This window comes from Aotus nancymaae, unplaced genomic scaffold, assembly GCF_030222135.1.
Source record: "Aotus nancymaae isolate 86718 unplaced genomic scaffold, 86718_ANA_hifiasm-v0.15.2.pri h1tg000010l, whole genome shotgun sequence".
NCBI classification, from domain to species: domain Eukaryota; kingdom Metazoa; phylum Chordata; class Mammalia; order Primates; family Aotidae; genus Aotus; species Aotus nancymaae.
The window spans coordinates 38,356,035-38,376,129 of record NW_026988421.1 but is presented as its reverse complement, the minus strand read 5'-3'; the positions used below and the strand labels follow the sequence as shown (position 1 = coordinate 38,376,129).

The following is a 20,095-nucleotide window of genomic DNA, read 5'->3' as shown; positions in this document are numbered from 1 at the left end:
GATTTTAGAGTATATTCTATCCCAACTGAGAATCCTCCATATTAACCTCTCCTGTTGAATTCTAAATAATAATACTAATAATGATAATAGCCACAATAAACATTTACTGAGCACTTACAACATACCACAGAGCACTAAGGTGTTACATAAATAGTAAAAACATACCCATGCTGCACCTTGTGATAGATCCAGAAGTCTGGCCTGTACTCTTTGTCGCATTTATTCTAAATGTGCCGTGGTTTGTTTGTTTACTGAGACAGGGTCTCCCTGTGTCACTCAGGCTGGAATATAGTGGTGTGATCTCAGCTCACTGCAGCCTCCCTGGCTCAAGTGATTCTCCTGCCTCAGCCTCCCGAGTAGCTGGGATTACAGGCATGCATCACCACACCTGGCTAATTTTTTATATTTTTAGTAGAGACGGGGTTTCACCATGTTGGCCAGGCTGGTCTTGAACTCCTGACGTCAAGTGATCTGCCAGCCTCGGCCTCCCAAAGTGCTGGGATTACAGGCGTGAGCCACCACGCCCAGCCTAAATATGCCTTTATATTGGCATATTTACAGAACAATAAAGATACCATTAGAAAAACGTAGTACTTACCTGCAACCAGATTATCTGAAGGTAATTGTTTACTTGATGCTGGACAGCACCTTCTCCAGGTATGACCATTCCTTTTAGGCTACTCACATAGTATAAGTCCAAAAGATTCAGCACTACCCCTGGGGAGTGACCCAAGAACCTGCTTCAACACCTATATATGGTATTTGGAAAGGAGAAGACAGGGAAGACAGACAACGACCTGGGCCACAGCCAATGTGCAAAGATCATCAAATAGCAGAGCTCCACAGGAATCAGTATCTGGGGAGATGGAGAGCAGCACAACTCTTCTCTTCTAGAACAGTTCTGCAGAACGTACAAAAGCTGAAGGGCTGAACAGTATAAGAACTCTACTAGACTTCTCTGAACAAAAGGAAAGCCAAGTATTACTGGTTCCTGTCATATGAAACTGCTGAGGCAGTAAGAAAAACTGTGTTGCTATGTCAGAAGATTGCCAATTGGTAATTGTTTTCTAAGGGCCTATTTTTAATAGGAAGGACAACCTACCACCAACAAGTGATTTTCAGAAGGTGAGAAAATAAACTAATAATAACTAAGCCTAAGAGTAGGTGCTATTAAAGACAGAGCAGCAGAAAACTATCTCAATTATACCACTATGGTCAGAATTACTAAGTCATATCAGCGAAGGGAGCATTGCCTATTAAAGCCAAGTAAATGCTGACTGCAGTCTTGGGGCAGGATCCAAGAATCACATTCATTCAAACAATCTCACAGGAATTATGCACATACCCTGAATATGAGAGGCCTTTATACTTCATCCCAAGAACCTCTGATGGTTTGAGGATCTTCTCATACAGCTAATGCTACTGCAGTAACAGAGACCAAGAAACTGAAGGCAGAATTCATTGTTAATTGCAGTCATTAATGAATTTCCCTTATTGGTTGAATGGATTTAGTGAAATAAGTAACCTCAGGACCCTGTAAATTAAATACTAATTTTCAAAAGACAAGGCTTCTTCTGTAGTGAAATAAGAGAGGAGCAATCTCTAAGCCTGGTGAATGGCCAGGAAAAGAATGCTGGCAAGGAACTGAATGGCACTTGTCTTACACAACAGGAAAGACTCAATAAAGTGCCTGATTTAGAAAGAAGGCACATGAGTGGTAAGCTTGAAACTCCAACTAAGTAGGAGAGTTACTGTAACCACAGATTCTTCCACATCACAGTGGTCTCCAAAAACATCTTCAGGATCTTCTGATGCCAGAGAAACACAAACATTCCATTACTCTGTGAATCTATCTGTGTGAAATCATTTGCACGTTCCAAGGATTAGATCATGACTGATGTTGCTGGCAGTTAAATAATTTTGATAGGAAGCAGAAACCCTCATTGGCTTGTGCTCTTATGAAAACCAATTATAAATAAATAATTTCCATTTATGAGCTTATATATAGTCGCTTTTTTGGCCACCAAAAAGTCTGCAGACATTTGAGTCAATTAAGTCTCACTTAAGTGAAGGGCAATTTGTTGAGAAGCTAGAAGAAACCAAGGTAACTGAAGAAGAGGTTTTTGGGAGAAAAATATGAAAATTTCCCATCTCTCTCTCTCTACCCTAATCTGTATTTTAATAACAGAAAGTCCAATATATGACCACCCTTGAAGAAAAGTAAATAATAGTCAAACTGCTGTTTTGATCTTTTGCTCAACCAGTGGGTCTTCATTCATCATACTTTCTGCAGGCTGAACTCATTTAAGTACTAAACAGAATTTCTAGTCCTCATTTGAAACCATCCTCTGCAGAGGGCAGAGACAAAGTAGCTCCTAGGAGCATGTTCTCAACATTTAACCTGAGGAAAATGAGGGTACCACAGCAGGGCATACAGGTGAAGAAACCCAGAGTTCACACAAAGGTGAAAACAGGTAAACAGTCCACAAGGAAGTCAAGACTTTCCAAACCACTTTTTATATTCTTTCCCATCCAGACAGTGCTCACAGGTCTGTCTAGTCATGGTGGGAACTTAGCAGGTCTAATAACTATGGTTCAAAGGTATACTATACTTTGGACAAGATGCTCTGTCATCCTAAGACAACCTAAGTTATCTCATGAACAACTTCCATGATAGCAGCAACACAATGAGTCTAATCCACATGCTGGCTCTTGTGATGAGTGTCACTGTGCCACAGATTGGAGGGGGAAACCAGAATACTGCAGCAACGTGGAGCATATAGCATCCCCATGAATTTCTTTGGATTGTGATGGCTACATCTGTGAAGCTGAATATAAGCTTCAACTGTGGTTCCTTGAGTTTGCTCCTGATGCTTTTTTTTTCAGATGGAATCTCACTCCATCACCCAGGCTGGAATGCAGTGACACAATCTCGGCTCACTGCAACCTCCACCTCCCAGGTTCAAGCAACTCCCCTGCCTCATCCTCCCAAGTAGCTGGGATTATAGGTGCGCAGTCACCACACCCAGCTAATTTTTATATTTTTAGTAGAGACGGGTTTTTGCCATATTGGCCAGGCTGGTCCTGAACTCCTGACATCAGGTAATCTGCCCGCCTTGGCCTCCCAAAGTGTTGGAATTACAGGCGTGAGCCACTGTGCTCGGCCTGATCCTGATTATTTACAAAGATGTGAAAGGGTCGTCAATTCACCAGAGAGGAAACCCATGATGACTCCTCCCAGACCTGCTTCACCTCAGGGCCCTATTTATATCATTTAATTATAATACATTTCAAAGCCAGCTAAGGCAATGTGTGTCTGAGATACTGGACAGCCAAATGGGATAGAGTAGAAATGAGTATTCCAGAGGAAAATAACATAGATTCTAAACTGTGAATCTATAATCCATATTTCTTCTCTTTGGAAATAAGGACAAAACAGGAAAGAGGTGTAGGGCACCTTAAGATATCAAAGAGGTCTCGACTTCTGAAAGAAAGGAAGATTAAACTTGAAGCCTTTCTAGGTTTACCACAATTGTCAAGTTGGTTTAAGGCAATTCACACGCTACAAGTGGAAGAAATGTACTCATAAGATTCTGCTCTGCATCAGGTATGTTGGGAAGTTAAGAATATTTTCAGACTGGGTGCAGTGGCTCATGCCTGTAATCCCAGCACTTTGGGAGGCCGAGGACGGGCAGATCACCTGAGGTCAGGAGTTCGAGAACAGCCTGACCAACATGGAGAAACCCCATCTCTACTAAAAATACAAAATTAGCCAGGCATGGTGGTGCATGCCTGTAATCCTAGCTATTCAGGAAGCTGAGGCAAGAGAATCACTTGAACCCAGGAGGCAGAGGTTGCGGTGAGCTGAGATAGCGCCACTGCACTCCAGCTTGGGAAACAAGCGCGAAACTCCGTTTCAAAAAATATATATATTTTCAATTAGATGGTATGAACAATGAACTAAACCAGACAGAGTGCACTGGTACTAAGTTGACTCTTTCTACTGTTACTGAGACAACATCTCAGATCTCAGCTTAATAAAGTATCTTCCTTTTGACCTGAGAAAGACCAATTGCTCTATCTGAACTCTGCTTCCTCATCTCAAAAGAGCAGTCTACAACTTATAATCTTGCAGGATTATTGTGAGAATTAAATATCTATGAGAGCTCTGAGCACACTGCTGAGGACAGAGTAGTATTCAACTATTTCATTTTGTCCAGGGTTCTCGCCCTGCTCCCACCCTGTGAATCTCTGCTTAACATTTAAGTTGGTCTGGTTTCTGTTCTCTAAGCACCAATTCATCCCCATATTATTTTGGCTGTATGCTAACATTACACAGCCTGCTACTGGTATGACAAAGTTTGACATCAGCTATGGATGAGGGTTTGCTTTTGGTGCAGAGGGAGGACACAAACACATACTTAACATTAGAAAGTCCTTAGCTTTACCTAAAGGTAACACAGTTAATCAATTCAGTATGCCAAATCTGGAGTTTATCCAACACAACTCATACTGAACTTAGAACATGGTGAAAAAGCTTCTACTGTTAAAATACTTGATACAGGATGGTTTCTGCCTGCAACCACTTATTAAAAAAACAATAAAGGATAGTGTTATAATATTCCAGTTTCCTAAATCACTAATCAGGATATGGTTCCTAAACTATCAACTGTTTATACAAAATGTCTAAAATCAATGATCTTAGAAGAATTCAGGATATATATTCTCTAGATATATGCCATATATCTCTGAATATTTACTTCACAAATTTTTACCCCACCCAGAAAAGCCATCCTCACAACAGTCAGAGCAGGTGGGGTAAGACAGAGAAGGGAATTTCAGGATCCATCATGAAATACTAGTAGAGGGGAAAAAAAGGGAAAGAATTATCAGAGCAATTGTTAGGAAAGAAAGGACCAAAAGATGAAAAAGCAAACAGTAGGCTGTGGGGATTCAGGTGAGCACTCTCTCAAGATTGATCTGTTTTGCAGGGCCTGCTCTGATAAACTGTCAGAAGGAAGTCATGAAGTAAAGAACAGTTCATATGCTTCTAATGAGAAAGACTGAAGGTTTTTCCAACATGATCAAGGTTGAGAATGAATGGATCCCAAAGCTTGGTCACTGAGGCAGCCCTCCAATCAGATGTTAAAGCCAAGAAATTGGGGTCAGAGACATACTCATGTTAATCCACTGGGGAGGAGTACAGAGACCACGTACCTCATTCTCTACTTTTTCCTGGTGATATCATAGCCCCCAAGCCTGGCACTTGAGTGAAGAGGTCCTAATGCCATAGGGATATGCAACAGGGCTATTTCTGTATGGAGATTCAGGAAGACATGTTGCTCATATTACGTGAATGAAGAGTGACAACATGTACTTCCAGGTGGTAGCAGGGGGAGAATCAAACTGCCCATTTCCCTATACGGACTGAAGAATATGTAAGCTTTAGCCACATGGTAGCACGGTGAGTCTACTTACATGCTTTTCTAGTGTGAGGGTAGGGTGAGGTGGGGAGTAGAAAGAAAACAAGATCTGATAAACACTGGGAGACTTCAGGCAAACCATCCTTGGCTTGCAATTGTCACTGATGGGAGTGATGAAAGGAAGAGACAGTAAGAATGTGTATTACTTGATATATAGAAACCCACAATCAGGCAGTGAGTAAGCTCATCTAAATTTTCTACTGATATGTTTCCATTTTCAGTTTTCCTTTTCCTTTCCTTTCTAGGACTGTGCTTTTTTCCAACCTTTTTTTTTTTTTTTTTTTTTTTTTTAGATAAGGTCTCACTGTCACCCAGGCTGGAGTGCACTGGTGTGATCTCAGCTCACTGCAGTCCTAACCTCCCTGGGCTCAAGCGATTCTCCTCTCTCAGCCCCCCAAGTAGCTGGGACTACAGGCATGTGCCACAATACCCAGCTAAGTTTTATATTTGCTGTAGAGACAGGGTTTCACCATGTTGCCCAGGCTGGTCCAACCTGAGTTTTTAAAAGGGAGGCTTGCCAAAGAACCAGAAACTCAGGACAATACTGCTTAAAACAGGTTGCCTTTTTTCTTTAGAGGTGTTTATACATTTCTGTTTAAAGGAATAAGGCCTGTATTCAGAATAACCATCAGTGATAATGGTCTCTGTCTTACAATGAGGAAATATCAAAGATTAAAAAAAAAACTCATAAGATCCAAAGGAATAACACTTCCATGATAATATTTTAGTCACTGTGACATATTAAGTAATACTTTTTGGCCCTGAATAGGGTAAAAATCCACCTGGACATCTAAAATCTCACCTGTTGAGGAGGGTCACCCATACCTAGTCCAGGATCATGCTTCATATGATGTTTAAAATGGTTTTAGACTTTCCAAAATTCTGTAACTAAAATATCCCTTGGAAATAATAAAAAATGCTATAAAGTGTTTCAAAACCAAATGTGAGAATCATGTTAAAGAATATAATGTGGCCTCCAATTAATTCTGAGTTCATATTCTATGAATACATTTGTTTTCTTCTGAAATATTTTGACTCTGTATATGATGACCTCTTTAACATGATACTGGGATATTCAGTTTTGCATGATACATACTTCGCGCAGTGCCAGTAATACAGTAGATGCTCAATAAATGTTTATTATTCAAGTGAACTGTACTGTATTCAATTTCAGATTGTCTACCAAAGTCACAATGAATTCCTTTAAAAATGGTCTTCCATTCCAAGGTATACATCAGTTCACAAAGCTCAGTACGTTTCAGAGAAACCCAATTCCTATGATCATAGATTAAAGTTGCAGATGTTAACTCTTTTGTCTTGATAACATGGACCTCTAAATTAGAGTCTTGGGATGAATGGTAAAATTCTAAGACACTAATATAGATTACTTTGCCACCTAGAAACTAGATACACTGAAGGGAAGTGTTGGCATAGGGGGAACATTATGAATAGAACAAGTAAATTTAGATTACTATCCACATAACTATAAAAACAAAACAATTTTAAAACAAAAAATGTTAGCTTAGTTAAAAAAAAAAAAAAGAGAGAGAGAGAGACAACTTTGGCCAGGCACAGTGGCTCACACCTGTAATCCCAGCACTTTGGGAGCCTCAGGCAGTGGGATCACGAGGTCAGGAGTTTGAAAACAGCCTGGCCAGCATGGTAAAACACTGTCTCTACTAAAAATACAAAAATTAGGCCGGGCGCGGTGGCTCACACCTGTAATCCCAGCACTTTGGGAGGCTGAGGTAGGCGAATCACAAGGTCAGGAGTTTGAGACCAACCTGGCCAAGACAGTGAAACCTCATCTCTACTAAAAATACAAAAAAATTGCACTCTGCACTCCAGCTCAGGCAACAGAGTGAGACTCTGTCTCAAAAAAACAAAGAAACAAACAAAATAGCCAGGCATGGTGGCACATGCCTGCAGTCCCAACTACTCGTGAGGGTGAGGCAGAAGAACTGCTTGAACCTGGGAGGCAGATGTTGCAGTGAGCTGAGATCGCACTACTGCATTCCAACCTGGGCAACAGAGACTTGGTCTCAAAAAACAAAAAACAAAAAACCAAAAAAACTTCAAGAATTATGAAAGGTATAGTATCTAGTCAGGGAACACAAAATCCCATTTCTTCCTAGACAACTAAATATAATTATTGTCTAATCCTAGAATTTGTGGCATCTTGCAGACACCAAATGTTAAAGAATACAATTTCATGTCCTGGGGTTCACTTCTTGCAGTGTCAGCATGATCACACAGGAAGGGTGGAAAAGGTATCTTCACAGGATTTACAGAAGAAAAATGATATACAGGCCCTTATCTATCTTTCCAAATCATTAAAACAGGAAGAATAAAGAGTGAATAATACAAATTGAAGTTTAATTTATAAACTTGTATGTCTGTGACTTGGATAGACATAAGAAGTTAAAACCAGTTCTGTTATTTTTATAACTATAGGACTTTTTCTTTCAGAATATTTTTTCAGATTTCTATCTAGGAAAAAAGGAAAAGGGCTAGAACATAAAAACTAATTTGTGGCTGGGTATGGTGGCTCAAGGCTATACTCCCAGCACTTTGGGAGGCTGAGGTGGGCGGATTACCTGAGGTCAGGAGTTCGAAACCAGCTCGCCAACATGGCAAAACCCTGTCTCCACTAAAAATACAAAAATTAGCCAGGTGTGGTGGCACACACCTGTAGTCCCAACTACTTGGGAGTCTGAGGCTGGAAAATCGCTTGAACTCAGGAGGTGGAGGTTACAGTAAGCCAAGATTGCACTACTGCATTCCAGCCTGGATAACAAGAGTGAGACTCCATCTCAAACAAACAAACTAATTAACTAATTTGTGCTTGTAGTTTGTTGCAAAAGGAATAGCTAGAATATTAGCAATGATTGTCCATTTGTAAAATGTGAAAAAGGATTTCTGTCCCTCCCCACTCCTAAACATAACACTATTAGAAAAAGTCAGAAATGGCCGGGCACAGTGGCTCACGCCTGTAATCCCTGCACTTTGGGAGGCTGAGGTGGGTGGATCACCTGAGGTCAGGAGATCGAGACCAGCTTGGTTCAACATGGTGAAACCCCGCCTCTACTAAAAATACAAAAATTAGCTGGGCATGGTGGCAGGCACCTGTAATCCCAGCTACTCAGGAGGAGGCTAAGGCAGGAAAATCACTTGAACCCAGGAGGCCGAGGCTGCAGTAAGCCGAGATGGTGCCGCTGTACTCCAGCCTGGACAACAGAGTAAGACTCCATTTCAAAAAAAAAGAAAAGTCAGAAATATTCCACCCACCATTTTTTTTAAAAGTACAGTTTATAAACAAGGGCTGCATTTGCCCTCCTCTCATAATTCATGTTTGAATTAGCCCTTCTTAGACTTTATTCTCCAACTGCAGATAAAAGAGAGGCATCTATGCAGCTTTGCCTTCTATCTTTTGACAGTTTTCTATTAGAATGAAGAAAATAAGACCCAGTCAGAATAAATATGTTTAAAAGTCCTTCAAAATGAAATTATGAATGTCTTTATATCGGTCTAATGTTATCCTTTAGGTGTAGGCTGGAGTTGGGATTTGGATAAATATGTTACGAACGTTAAGGAACTTTCAGAATTAAGAAGTCATTAAAGACATACACCCAAATAACTTTATGTTACATTTTATAATTCTGTTTCACAACATGATTTTAATCTCTGCTTTTTGTTTTAATTTTTAGGTAGAACTAAGTCTACTTGCATATAAATAACACAAAAGAAATGTACTTTCACAACTACAGTGGCAACAGTAACATTTTTGTCTTACTTTAAAAAATTGAACTCAATTATTCTAAGTGCTTCAAAAACTTAGATTTTAGAAATAATTTTGTTATACTCCACTGGCATGAATACTGGTTATTAGGAGGCTGATGCACAGCTGATTGGATTTGTCTTTGGATGTAAATACATACTGACGTCATCAGTTCAGCATCACTTCAAACTCTCCAGTCAATTATGATTCTGCTCAAATCCAGCAGCACAATTATTTCATCATTGGAAAGGAACTTTAAAAAAAAACAGGGAAGCTTTAAAGAAGACAGATTTCTGTCATACATAATAATGCTGACTGGCAGAAGAATGCACACTGCCAAATGTGTTATTATTTTTTATATAAGTGAGTAAATAGGAAAGCACTAAATAGAATCCATTTTTTCAACATAATTGTCTAATGAAATTACTTTTGCACCATAACAAAATAGAGCATTTTGAGAGAAAACCTTTAATCCTGAAAAAGCTCAGTGAACATGACAACAGCCTTCTTTTTGGAGACTGTGTATAGCTGACTAGAAACCTAGAAAATATTTAAGACTAGAGGCATTGGGGATTTTGTTGTTGTTGGTTTTGTCGTTGTGGTGTTACTATTTCCACTCACCAGCTCGAAGGGGTCGTGGAACTCCCCCAACAAAGATAGTTTTTCTGGGGTCCAAAGGCTGAGAACCATCCATTACAAAGTCACTGTCACTTAGGTTCCATGGTCGAATTTGCACCTGAAAAAAAGTTGTTTACTTGGTCCTTACTTCATTTCCATCAACCCCAAATGAGAATAAGATGACTAAAGACAAACCCACTGATATGTGCATTTCACAATGAACATGACCCAAACAAAATCCAGTTATTTAGTTGTAATCTGCATTAAGTACCTTTCAATAGAATGCTTGGAGAATCTACTTACAGCTACTGTACTCAGCTCTCTAGGCAAATGACACATACTATGAAACCATCGGAAACCACCTCTGCCTGTGGTTTTTTTGTTTGTTTGTTTACTTTAAGGCAGGCTTTTAGAGACAGAGTCTGTATTTTGAATCAGATTCATTTTAATGCATGATAGAGACTGTTTACAATGTGTCACAGTACACCACTTTGTTTTTAAGAGTTCACCTAAAGCACATTAGGAGTATTTTCTAAAAATTATCCATGTCTGACTTTTTAATTCTCATTACCCTCCAAAATTCAAACGTATCTTTCAGCAATGTGATTTAATACAGATTAACACTCAGTAAGTTAGCATAGAATTACCAGAGATAAGAATAAAGCGCAGAGAGAGTTCTCTGGGGTCGGCCTGGTGGCTCACACCTGTAATCCCAGCATATTGGGAGACCGAGGCTGGCAGATCCTTTGAGATAAGGAGTTTGAGATCAGCCTGGCCAACATGGTGAAACCCTGTCTCTACTGAAAATACAAAAATTAGCCAGGTGTAGTGGCTCATGCCTGTAGTCCCAGCTACTCAGGAGGCTGAGGCATGAGAATCGCTTGAACCCAGGAGTTGGAGGTTGCAGTGAGCTGAGACTGCACCACTGCACTGCAGCCTGGGTGACAGAGCAAGACTCTGTCTCACGCAAAACAAAAAACAAAATTTTGGCTGATTAAATAAAAGCAAGCCTCAAAATTGAAGTAAATTTTTTTAAAAGTAGAAAAAGAAATCTTTATGGCATATTTCTATTTGGTCATTTTTCTTAACTGGGACTCTGACTTAGTGCCCATAGTTTGTCCTAATTTATCATAGAGTAAAAAATAAGTTCTTTCAATAGAATTTTAACTTTAAAACATAAACCTTGTACATGGTTTTATGTATAAAACTTTAAAACATTATCAAAGAATAGCTTAAAACAAAAACAAAAAACATCCTTCCATACCAAAAGGCAAATTTTGCACTGCCTCAAAACCAACCAGTTAGGCAGAGCCAATATGCTCTGAGAAACGAGCTGGGTGCAGAAAGGGAACCTGGTATCGGTCCTCCAGGAACATGCCATTCCCCCTCCCCTCCACCAATGACTAAGAAGAAAACAAAAAAGTTGACTTTTCATTTCCTTATTATTAACAAAATTGTTCATTTCCCCCATTGCTCAGACATCAACACTTAATGCAAGGAAACATATGGGATAATTTGTTATGTGGCTTGGCTTATACCCAAGAGTACTTCCACTTGAAAGGTAGCACCTGTGGCAATTATACTTTCAAAGCATTTTGAATGAACTTTAAAATTGGCATTGCTCAGTTACAAACAGTCTACACATTCTTCTTCTTCTTCTTTTTTTAAGATGGAGTTTCCCCCTTTTGCCCAGGCTGGAGTGAAGTGGCACGATCTCAACTTGTGCAACCTCCGCTCCCCAGGTTCAAGAGAATTCTCCTGCCTTGGCCTCCTGAGTAGCTGGATTACAGGTGCCTGCCACCACACCCAGCTAATTTTTGTATTTTTAGTAGAGACAGGGTTTCAGCACGTTGGCAAGGTTAGTCTCAAACTCTTGACCTCAGGAGATCCTCAGGGGATCCACCTGCTTCAGCCTCTCAAAGTGCTAGGATTACAGGTGTGAGCCACCGCACCCAGCAAGTCTACACATTCTTTAAGATTGTTACAAAATTCACTCTCACTTTTTTGCCTTTATTATTATTTTTTTGAGACCGCGTCTTGCTCTATTGCCCAGGCTGGAGTACAGTGGTGTGAACTTGGCTCATCACAACCTCTGACTCCTGGGTTCAAGTGATTTTCGTGCCTCAGCCTCCTGAGTAGCTGGGATTACAGTGTGCCATCATGCCCAGCTAATTTTTGTATTTTTAGTAGAGACGGGGTTTTGCCATGTTGGCCAGGCTGGTCTCAAACTCCTGACCTCAAGGGATTTTCCCGCTTCAGCTTCCCAAAGTGCTGGGATTACAGCAGTAAGTCACTGCACCTACCCACTTTTTGCCTTTTATGACACTCTTGCCCTCAACAGTTAGCCAGAAGACACAAAATCTCCATTTCTTCCCTAGACCCTGAAAACTTGAACCTGTTTACAACATTGTTAACATTCAGGCATTTGCTCAATCTTTATTGCATGAAAACAAATGCAATTCTTTCCTTGTAAACTTTCATCTATTTGACTCAAGTATCATTTCCTTGACATTTACTATAAAGGTAGGTTCACTAATACCATAAAGCATCATTTATAAATGCCTTCATGAGGACCTATTGCCTATTACTAATTTTTTCATTTAATACACAATAATTTCCTGACATTGTGAGAACAAGGATTCTAATGTCACACACACACACACACACACACACACACAGATGTATCTTTTTCTACACACAATCTCTCTTCTTTTTTTTTTTTTTGAGATGGAGTTTCGCTCTTGTTACCCAGGCTGGAGTGCAATGGTGCGATCTCGGCTCACCGCAACCTCCGCCTCCTGGGTTCAGGCAATTCTCCTGCCTCAGCCTCCTCACAATCTCTCTTCTAATCTCATTCCTAATAAAGACGTTAAGGCAGGCACCTTCAGGACCAGGTAAGGTAATTCCAATCATTTTATGTTAATTGCATTTGATCATAAATCACTTTAAGAAATGAAAACCATTCTTGTGTATTATCCAGTGATCTGCTTTCATTTAATCAGAAATACAGGAAATGCAGCCTTTTATAACGGCTGTAGGTTACCACTGCTCAAAAGAATTCTGCAAAGGATCTCAAAACTTCCTACTGAGAGCTTTCATTATCACCTACTGCCTTTTCTGCCCACTCCCCAACAGCTCACCTCACTTCATCACATCCCACACAACCCATTCCTTTATTGTTGACAATACAGATTAGGTAAAAATACAGGAAGAGGGCTCAGGACACAGTGCTGATTAACCCTACCCATGAAATCTACATTTCCTGATGGCCACCAGAAAACAGTTGCTCAGAGCTGTCACCTCTGCAGAATTAGAGAAACATCAACATAGAACAATATCAGCAAACTAATATAAGCATACTAAATAAAAAATAATATTGTGGTACTATTTGTACGAAAAGTTCCACTCACACTCTGGCTTCTCTCTGAAATATAAGCCCATTCTCACACAAGGCCTGTTTCTCCAGACCTCAGGTCCTGATATCCATGTTCTATCCTTCTGGACTTACTCTTTGGATATATTTTCTGGTCCTGATTACATATATGTGTGTATATATATAAAGTATATATATATATATATGATTATATATGATTTTATATACATAAAGTATATATATATATACACACACACACACACCTTATTGTAAATTATACTTTATAAGCTAATTCAAATATCTTGTGGAAAGGCTTAGAGTATAAATAAAATGACCACTTTTTAATTAGCTTTGTTTAATAATTATTTTTGAGAATAGATGAAATTAGAATTCTGTCCTAATTCAATATAAATTTTCTCTGGCAAAACATGCATGTGTGTATACACACACAGAGACACATACATATCACACACACACACACACACACACACACACACACACACACACATATAGGTTGGTGCAGTGGTGTGATCTCGGCCCATTGCAACCTCAGCTCACTGCAACCTCCACCTCCCAGGTTCAAGCAATTCTCCTGCCTCAGCCTCCCGAGTAGCTGGGACTATAGTTGTGTGCCACCAGACCTAGCATTTTTACTTTTTGTTTTTTTTGTAGAGATGGGGTTTCACCATGTTGGCCAAGCTGGTCTCAAACTCCTGACCTCAGGTGACCCACCTGCCTCAGCCTCCCAAAGTGCTGAGATTACAGGCATGAGCCACTGCGCTTGACCTAGAAAACATTTTAAAATAAAAATAACAATAGTAACAATAATACAAAATTTAAAACTATAGTATAACAACTAATTATATACCATTTACATTGCATTAGGTATTATAAGTAATCTAGAGACAATTCAAAGTATATAGAAAGAGGCACGTAGGTTATGCCATTTCATATAAGGGACTTGGGCATCCATAGATTTTGATATCTGAGGCGGTTCCCAGAACTAATCCCTTATGCAAACCTAGGAGTGACTGTATAGGGATAACTCTCTGTGTGAGTGAGAGAGAGAGAGGGTGTGTGAATGAAACAACTCTTCCAGTATGTTGTCAAGTAGAAATAGTGAAGATTCCCTTATATTATCCTGACGTGATTCCAGCACTTCTTTCCGGAGCAGCCTGACCACATTTGCTTGTAACGATGACTCTAAAAAGAGGTTGCTGGCTGGGTGCAGTGGCACATTCCTGTAATCCTGGCACTTTGGGAGGCCGAGGTGGGCAGATCATATGAGGTGAGGAGTTCGACACCAGCCTGGCCAATGTGGTGAAACACTGTCTCTATTAAAAATACAAAAATAAGCCAGGTATGGTGGCAGGCACCTGTAGTTGGAAAGCTGAGGCAGCTACTTGGGAAGCTGAGGCAGGAGAATCATTTGAATCCAGGAGGCAGAGGTTGCAGTGAGCCAAGACAGCACCACTGTATTTCAGTCTGGGTGACAGAGTGAGACCCTGTCTCAAGATAAAATTAAATAAAATAAAAATTAAAAAAAAGAGGGGCTACAGTATCCTTTGGGAGGCACCAGCCCTTGGGCCATGCCACGTCCTTATGGTAGGGGTCACACAAACTCAAAAGACCATAGAGTCAAACAGGTAGCACAAATGTGTCAAGCCATATTTGGGTTAGTAGGTAGGCAGTAGCACACTGGAGTAAACTATTTCTCAGCTCCAGCAAGTAGTTCCCACTTGCCTATGTATTGTCAGACTTTTTCCATTTTTCAAGAGTGACTAGAAATTCAGATTTCTATGTGAAACTTCAAGATTTTAAAATGGGAACTAATTCAAATGTTAAAAATCACTATACAGGCTAAATAAAACTATCTGCAGACCAGATCTATCCCATGGGCCCCAGTTCATAATCTTTGGCTTGAAGGGTTTAGTTACTGCACAGCTCACAATGATGGAATGTTTTGTTCCATTAGCATACATTAGAGAAAATACAAAAATCGTTTTTCTTTAGTTTCTCTCTAAAGCACATATTCTTATAGAAGCTCTCACGAGGACAACTTTTGGCTGAATTACGTGTCTTCTAAATTCTTATCTTCTGAATCAGTAATCTGTTTAATATAACTGCTTATCTCTGAAGGCAAAATCTTTTTAGGAGTAAAGACAAAAACCAAACATAGAGCTTACTGGTATAAATGTAATAATTTATATCATACAGTGACTTTAACATCAGCCTTCAAGAAATCTAAAAGAATTTAACATTAATAATATCAACAGTTAGTAGTGAAATCACTAATCTTCCTTTTCAAGGTTTCCCAAAGTGTATTCTGTGGAACATGGGTTCCCTAGGACTGGTGTGCCAGATAAGCAGTGTTTGGGAAGAACTGTAGATTATCTTCTCCTTCTTGGAGTTTCATGGCACCCATTAGTGTACTTAATTAAAGGCTCTAAGAAATTCTAGAGAAATCTGTTCAGACGGACACAATGGCTCACACCTGTAATTCCAGCATTTTGGGAGGCTGAGGCGGGTGGATCACCTGAGGTCAGGAGTTCGAGACCAGCCTGATCAACATAGTGAAACCCCATCTCTACTAAAAATACAAAATTAGTCAGGCATGGTGGCCCATGACTGTAATCCCAGCTACTTGGAAGGCTGAGGTAGGAGAATTGCTTGAACCCAGGAAGTGGACATTGTAGTGAGCCAAGATAATACCATTGCACTCCAGCTGGGCAACAAGAGCAAAACTTCATCTTAAAAAAAGAAAAAGAAAGAAATCTGTTCAATGTTGTTTAACTCAGCATTTCCAAAATTATTTCCATAGGCCCTATTTTTTTCATGACACCTATTAATACCTATACGTCTTTTTTTTTTTAAATTTTGAATTGGGGTTTCAATCTGTTGCCCAGACTGGAGTGCAATGGCGCAATCTCAGCTCATCACAACCTCCGCCTATCAGGTTCAAGTAATTCTCCTGCCTCAGCCTCCCGAGTAGCTGGGATTACAGGCGTGTGCCACAATGCCTGGCTGATTTTGTATTTTTAGTAGAAATGGAGTTTCTCCATGTTGGTCAGGCTGGTCTTGAACTTCCAACCTCAGGTGATCTGCCCACCTCAGCCTCCCAAAGTGCTGAGATTACAGGCATGAGCCACCATGCCTGGCCAATACCTACACTTCCAATAATACTATCCTACTATAACCTACTCTTAAGGTGTATGAAAATTTGGCATAATAAGGTAATGATTAATATTTCAGAAACTTCACTCCATTCCAGGCCTTTTCCTCACTTATTTCTTGCTACTGCTCTGAAAAATTCACTTCTATAGAGATTAACTTTAAATGGTTAAGAGTATAATAAACTGAAATATTAGACAGCTGTTCAAAGAACTGAAAGTTTTCTGGCTGGACTGTATAAAGGATATATTACCAAACCAGTTTGACTATTTTTCTTTTTCTTTTTTTCTTTTTTCTTTTCTTTTATTTTTTAGAGGCGAGGTTTGACCATGTTGATCAGGCTGGTCTTGAACTTCTGACCTCGTGATCCACCCGCCTCGGTCTCCCAAAGTGCTGGGATTACAGGTGTGAGCCACCGTGCCTGGCCTATTTTTCCTTTTTTCTTTTTTGAGATGGAGTCTTGCTCTGTCACCCAGGCTAAAGTGCAGTGGCGCAATCTCAGCTCACTGCAACCTCTGCCTCCCGGGTTCAAGCGATTCTCCTGCCTTAGCCTCCTGAGTAGCTGGGATTAAAGGCACCTGTCAAAATGCCAAGTTTTTATGTTTTTAGTAGAGACAGTGTTTCACCATGTTGGCCAGGCTGGTCTCTAACTCCTGACCTTAAGTGATCTGCCCGCCTCAGCCTCCCAGATTGCTGGGATTACAGGCATGAGCCACCACGCTGGGCCCAGTTTGACATTTTTCTATCAACAGAGTAAAATAATTATAGCTCCATATAAAAACTAAAGTTTAATCCTACTTAAAACTACAAGTCATTAATAGGGATAAGATTAGGTTAAGGGTGAGGAAAAACGAGACATGCAATATGGGTCTTTCTTTTCTTTTCTTTGTTTTTGTTTTGAGACAGGCTCTCACTCTGTCACCCATGCTGGAGTACAGTAGTACATGGAGTACAGGCATGTGCCACCATGTCCAGCTAATTTTTGTATTTTTTTTTTTTTTTTGAGATGGAGTTTCGCTCTTGTTACCCAGGCTGGAGTGCAATGGCGCGATCTCGGCTCACCGCAACTTCCGCCTCCTGGGTTCAGGCCATTCTCCTGCCTCAGCCTCCTGAGTAGCTGGGATTACAGGCACGCGCCACCATGCCCAGCTAATTTTTTGTATTTTTAGTAGAGACGGGGTTTCACCATGTTGACCAGGATGGTCTCGATCTCTTGATCTCGTGATCCACCCGCCTTGGCCTCCCAAAGTGCTGGGATTACAGGCATGAGCCACCGTGCCCGGCCTAATTTTTGTATTTTTTGTAGAGACAGGGTTTTGCCATGTTACCCAGGCTGATCTTGAATTTCTGGGCCCAAGCGATCCGTCCACCTTGGCCTCCAAAAGTGCAGGTATGAATCACTGTGCCTGGCCTCTATGGTAGGTTATTTCTTTCTTTTTTTTTTTTTTTGGAGACGGAGTTTCGCTCTTGTTACCCAGGCCGGAGTGCAATGGCGCGATCTCGGCTCACCGCAACCTCCGCCTCCCGGGTTCAGGCAATTCTCCTGCCTCAGCCTCTCGAGTAGCTGGGATTATAGGCATGCGCCACCATGCCCAGCTAATTTTTGGTATTTTTAGTAGAGACGGGGTTTCACTATGTTGACCAGGATGGTCTCGATCTCTTGACCTCGTGATCCACCCGCCTCGGCCTCCCAAAGTGCTGGGATTACAGGCGTGAGCCACTGCGCCCGGCCTGGTAGGTTATTTCTTTAAACAGAATGCTATATGATAACATCATTTCCTAAAAAGAAAATTTCATCATTGAAAATGAACCAAAACCTTTTAGTTAAAATTAAATATAAAATGTATTTTTGGCCAGGTGTGGTGGCTCATGCCTGTAATCCCAGCACTTTGGGAGGCTGAGGCAGGTGGATCACCTAGGTCAGTAGTTCAAGATCAGCCTGGCCAAAATAAAACATTAGCTGGGCATGGTGGCAGGCACCTGTAATCCCAGCTACTCAGGAGGCTGAGGCAGGAGAATTGCTTGAACCGGAAGGGGGAGATTGCAGTGAGCCAAGATTGTGCCATTGCACTCCAGCCTGGGCAACAAGAGTGAAACTTCATCTCAAAAAAAGAAAAAAGCTTTTTTGGCCAGGCATGGTGGCTCATACTCATAGCACTTTGGTAGGCTAAGGCTGAAGGACCACTTGAGGCCAGGGGTTTGAGACCAGCCTGGGCAGCATTGCGAGACCCTGTCACTATGAAAACCTTTTTAAAATTTGCTGGGTGTGGTGGCTAAGGTAGGAGGATCATTTAGGTCCAGGAGTTTGAGGTTGCAGTGAGCTGTGATTAAGCCACTGCACTCCAGCCTGGGCAACAGAACCAGACCTTGTATCAGGGAAATATTTTTGTTATATCTAATTTAATTACATGATAAGATAAAACACAATATTTTAATTTTGTTTTGTTTTTCCCCCAGCAGCAAGGAGAAAACGTAGTTTTAATAAGAATAGTTTTTGTTTTAAGACAGAGTCTTGCTCTTGTCACACAGGCAATGCAAGGCATTGTGCAATGTCAGATAGGCTCTGCAGCCTGCTGCAATGGAGCTATTTTGGCTCACTGTTACCTCTGCCTTCTGGGTTCAAGCAATTCACCTGCCTCAGCCTCCCACGTAGTTGAGATTACAGGCGGCCCGCCACTATGCCCAGTTAATTTTTGTATTTTTAGTAGAGACGGGGTTTCACTATGTTGGCCAGGCTGGTCTCAAACTACTGACCTAAGGTGATCCACCCACCTCGGCCTCCCAAAGTGTTGGGATTACAGGCGTGAGCCACCGTGCCCAGCCAATAAGAATAGTTTTTAACACAAACTTTAGGGCTTCAAATTTCTCAACATAACCACATCTCCCTATAGCTAGAGTTGTCTCAGTTTAGACCACAATTTACTATTTAGATATTCATCTACCAATACATAATATCGTCAAGCTAATTTTTAACATCTCACTCTGTACGGTCCCTACTTTAGGTTACAACACCCATCACATCAACATCCTACTGCATAGTGCCTTCATTTTCACCTGTTCTTCTCAAGGCAGCTCCAAAAAGCAAACTGTTCGGTGTCAACAGTGCAATCAGGTGGCCTGCTGGGGAAACTACCTGACCAAAGACCCCCTCAAAGCCATATGTTCTTTTTCCCATAAAGGACCTGGCTCAGAGCTCAGCTACTTTCCCCCATATTCTGATTTCCTTTTCTTCTTTTCAGTACCCTTCAAACTTAAGCTCTTTAGAAAAAAGTCTCCATTTTTCTCTCCCTAATCCTACAGTTCTTTTAGTCTATACGAATTGGAAAAACAATATTGCAGAACCATCAGGACTGCACTCTCCAACAAGCAGTAGCACCCCAGCTCATCCCGATAGTCAGAATGAGTCAGCTAACCCTAGGTCTGCTGACTACAGCTGCAACAGCTCAGTTGTAGTGGTGATGAACTCAGACCCATCCCAGCTGTCAGCAATTCTATTTTAAGCATCACAGACTTCACAAAATGACTGGATTGCCCCAGCAATATCAGAAATAAACTAGTTTGTGGCCTGGTGCAGTGGCTAACACCTGTAATCTCAGCACTTGGGAAGCCAAGGCAGGTGGATCACTTGAGGTCAGGAGTTCGAGACCAGCCCAGCCAACATGGTGAAACCCG

General features: G+C 40.8%; 1 protein-coding gene across 7 annotated transcripts in view; it reads right to left on the bottom strand.

Annotated features, from left to right (window-relative positions):
- CPEB3 (cytoplasmic polyadenylation element binding protein 3) overlaps positions 1 to 20,095 on the bottom strand; it is a 239,308-nt gene that overhangs the window by 36,273 nt on the left and 182,940 nt on the right. For all 7 annotated transcript variants that reach the window (XM_012454773.2, XM_012454772.3, XM_012454770.2 and 4 more), the window contains one exon: positions 9,883 to 9,997. In XM_012454773.2, the coding sequence (XP_012310196.2) occupies positions 9,883 to 9,997 (115 nt within the window). The remainder of the gene's footprint in view (positions 1 to 9,882; positions 9,998 to 20,095) is intronic.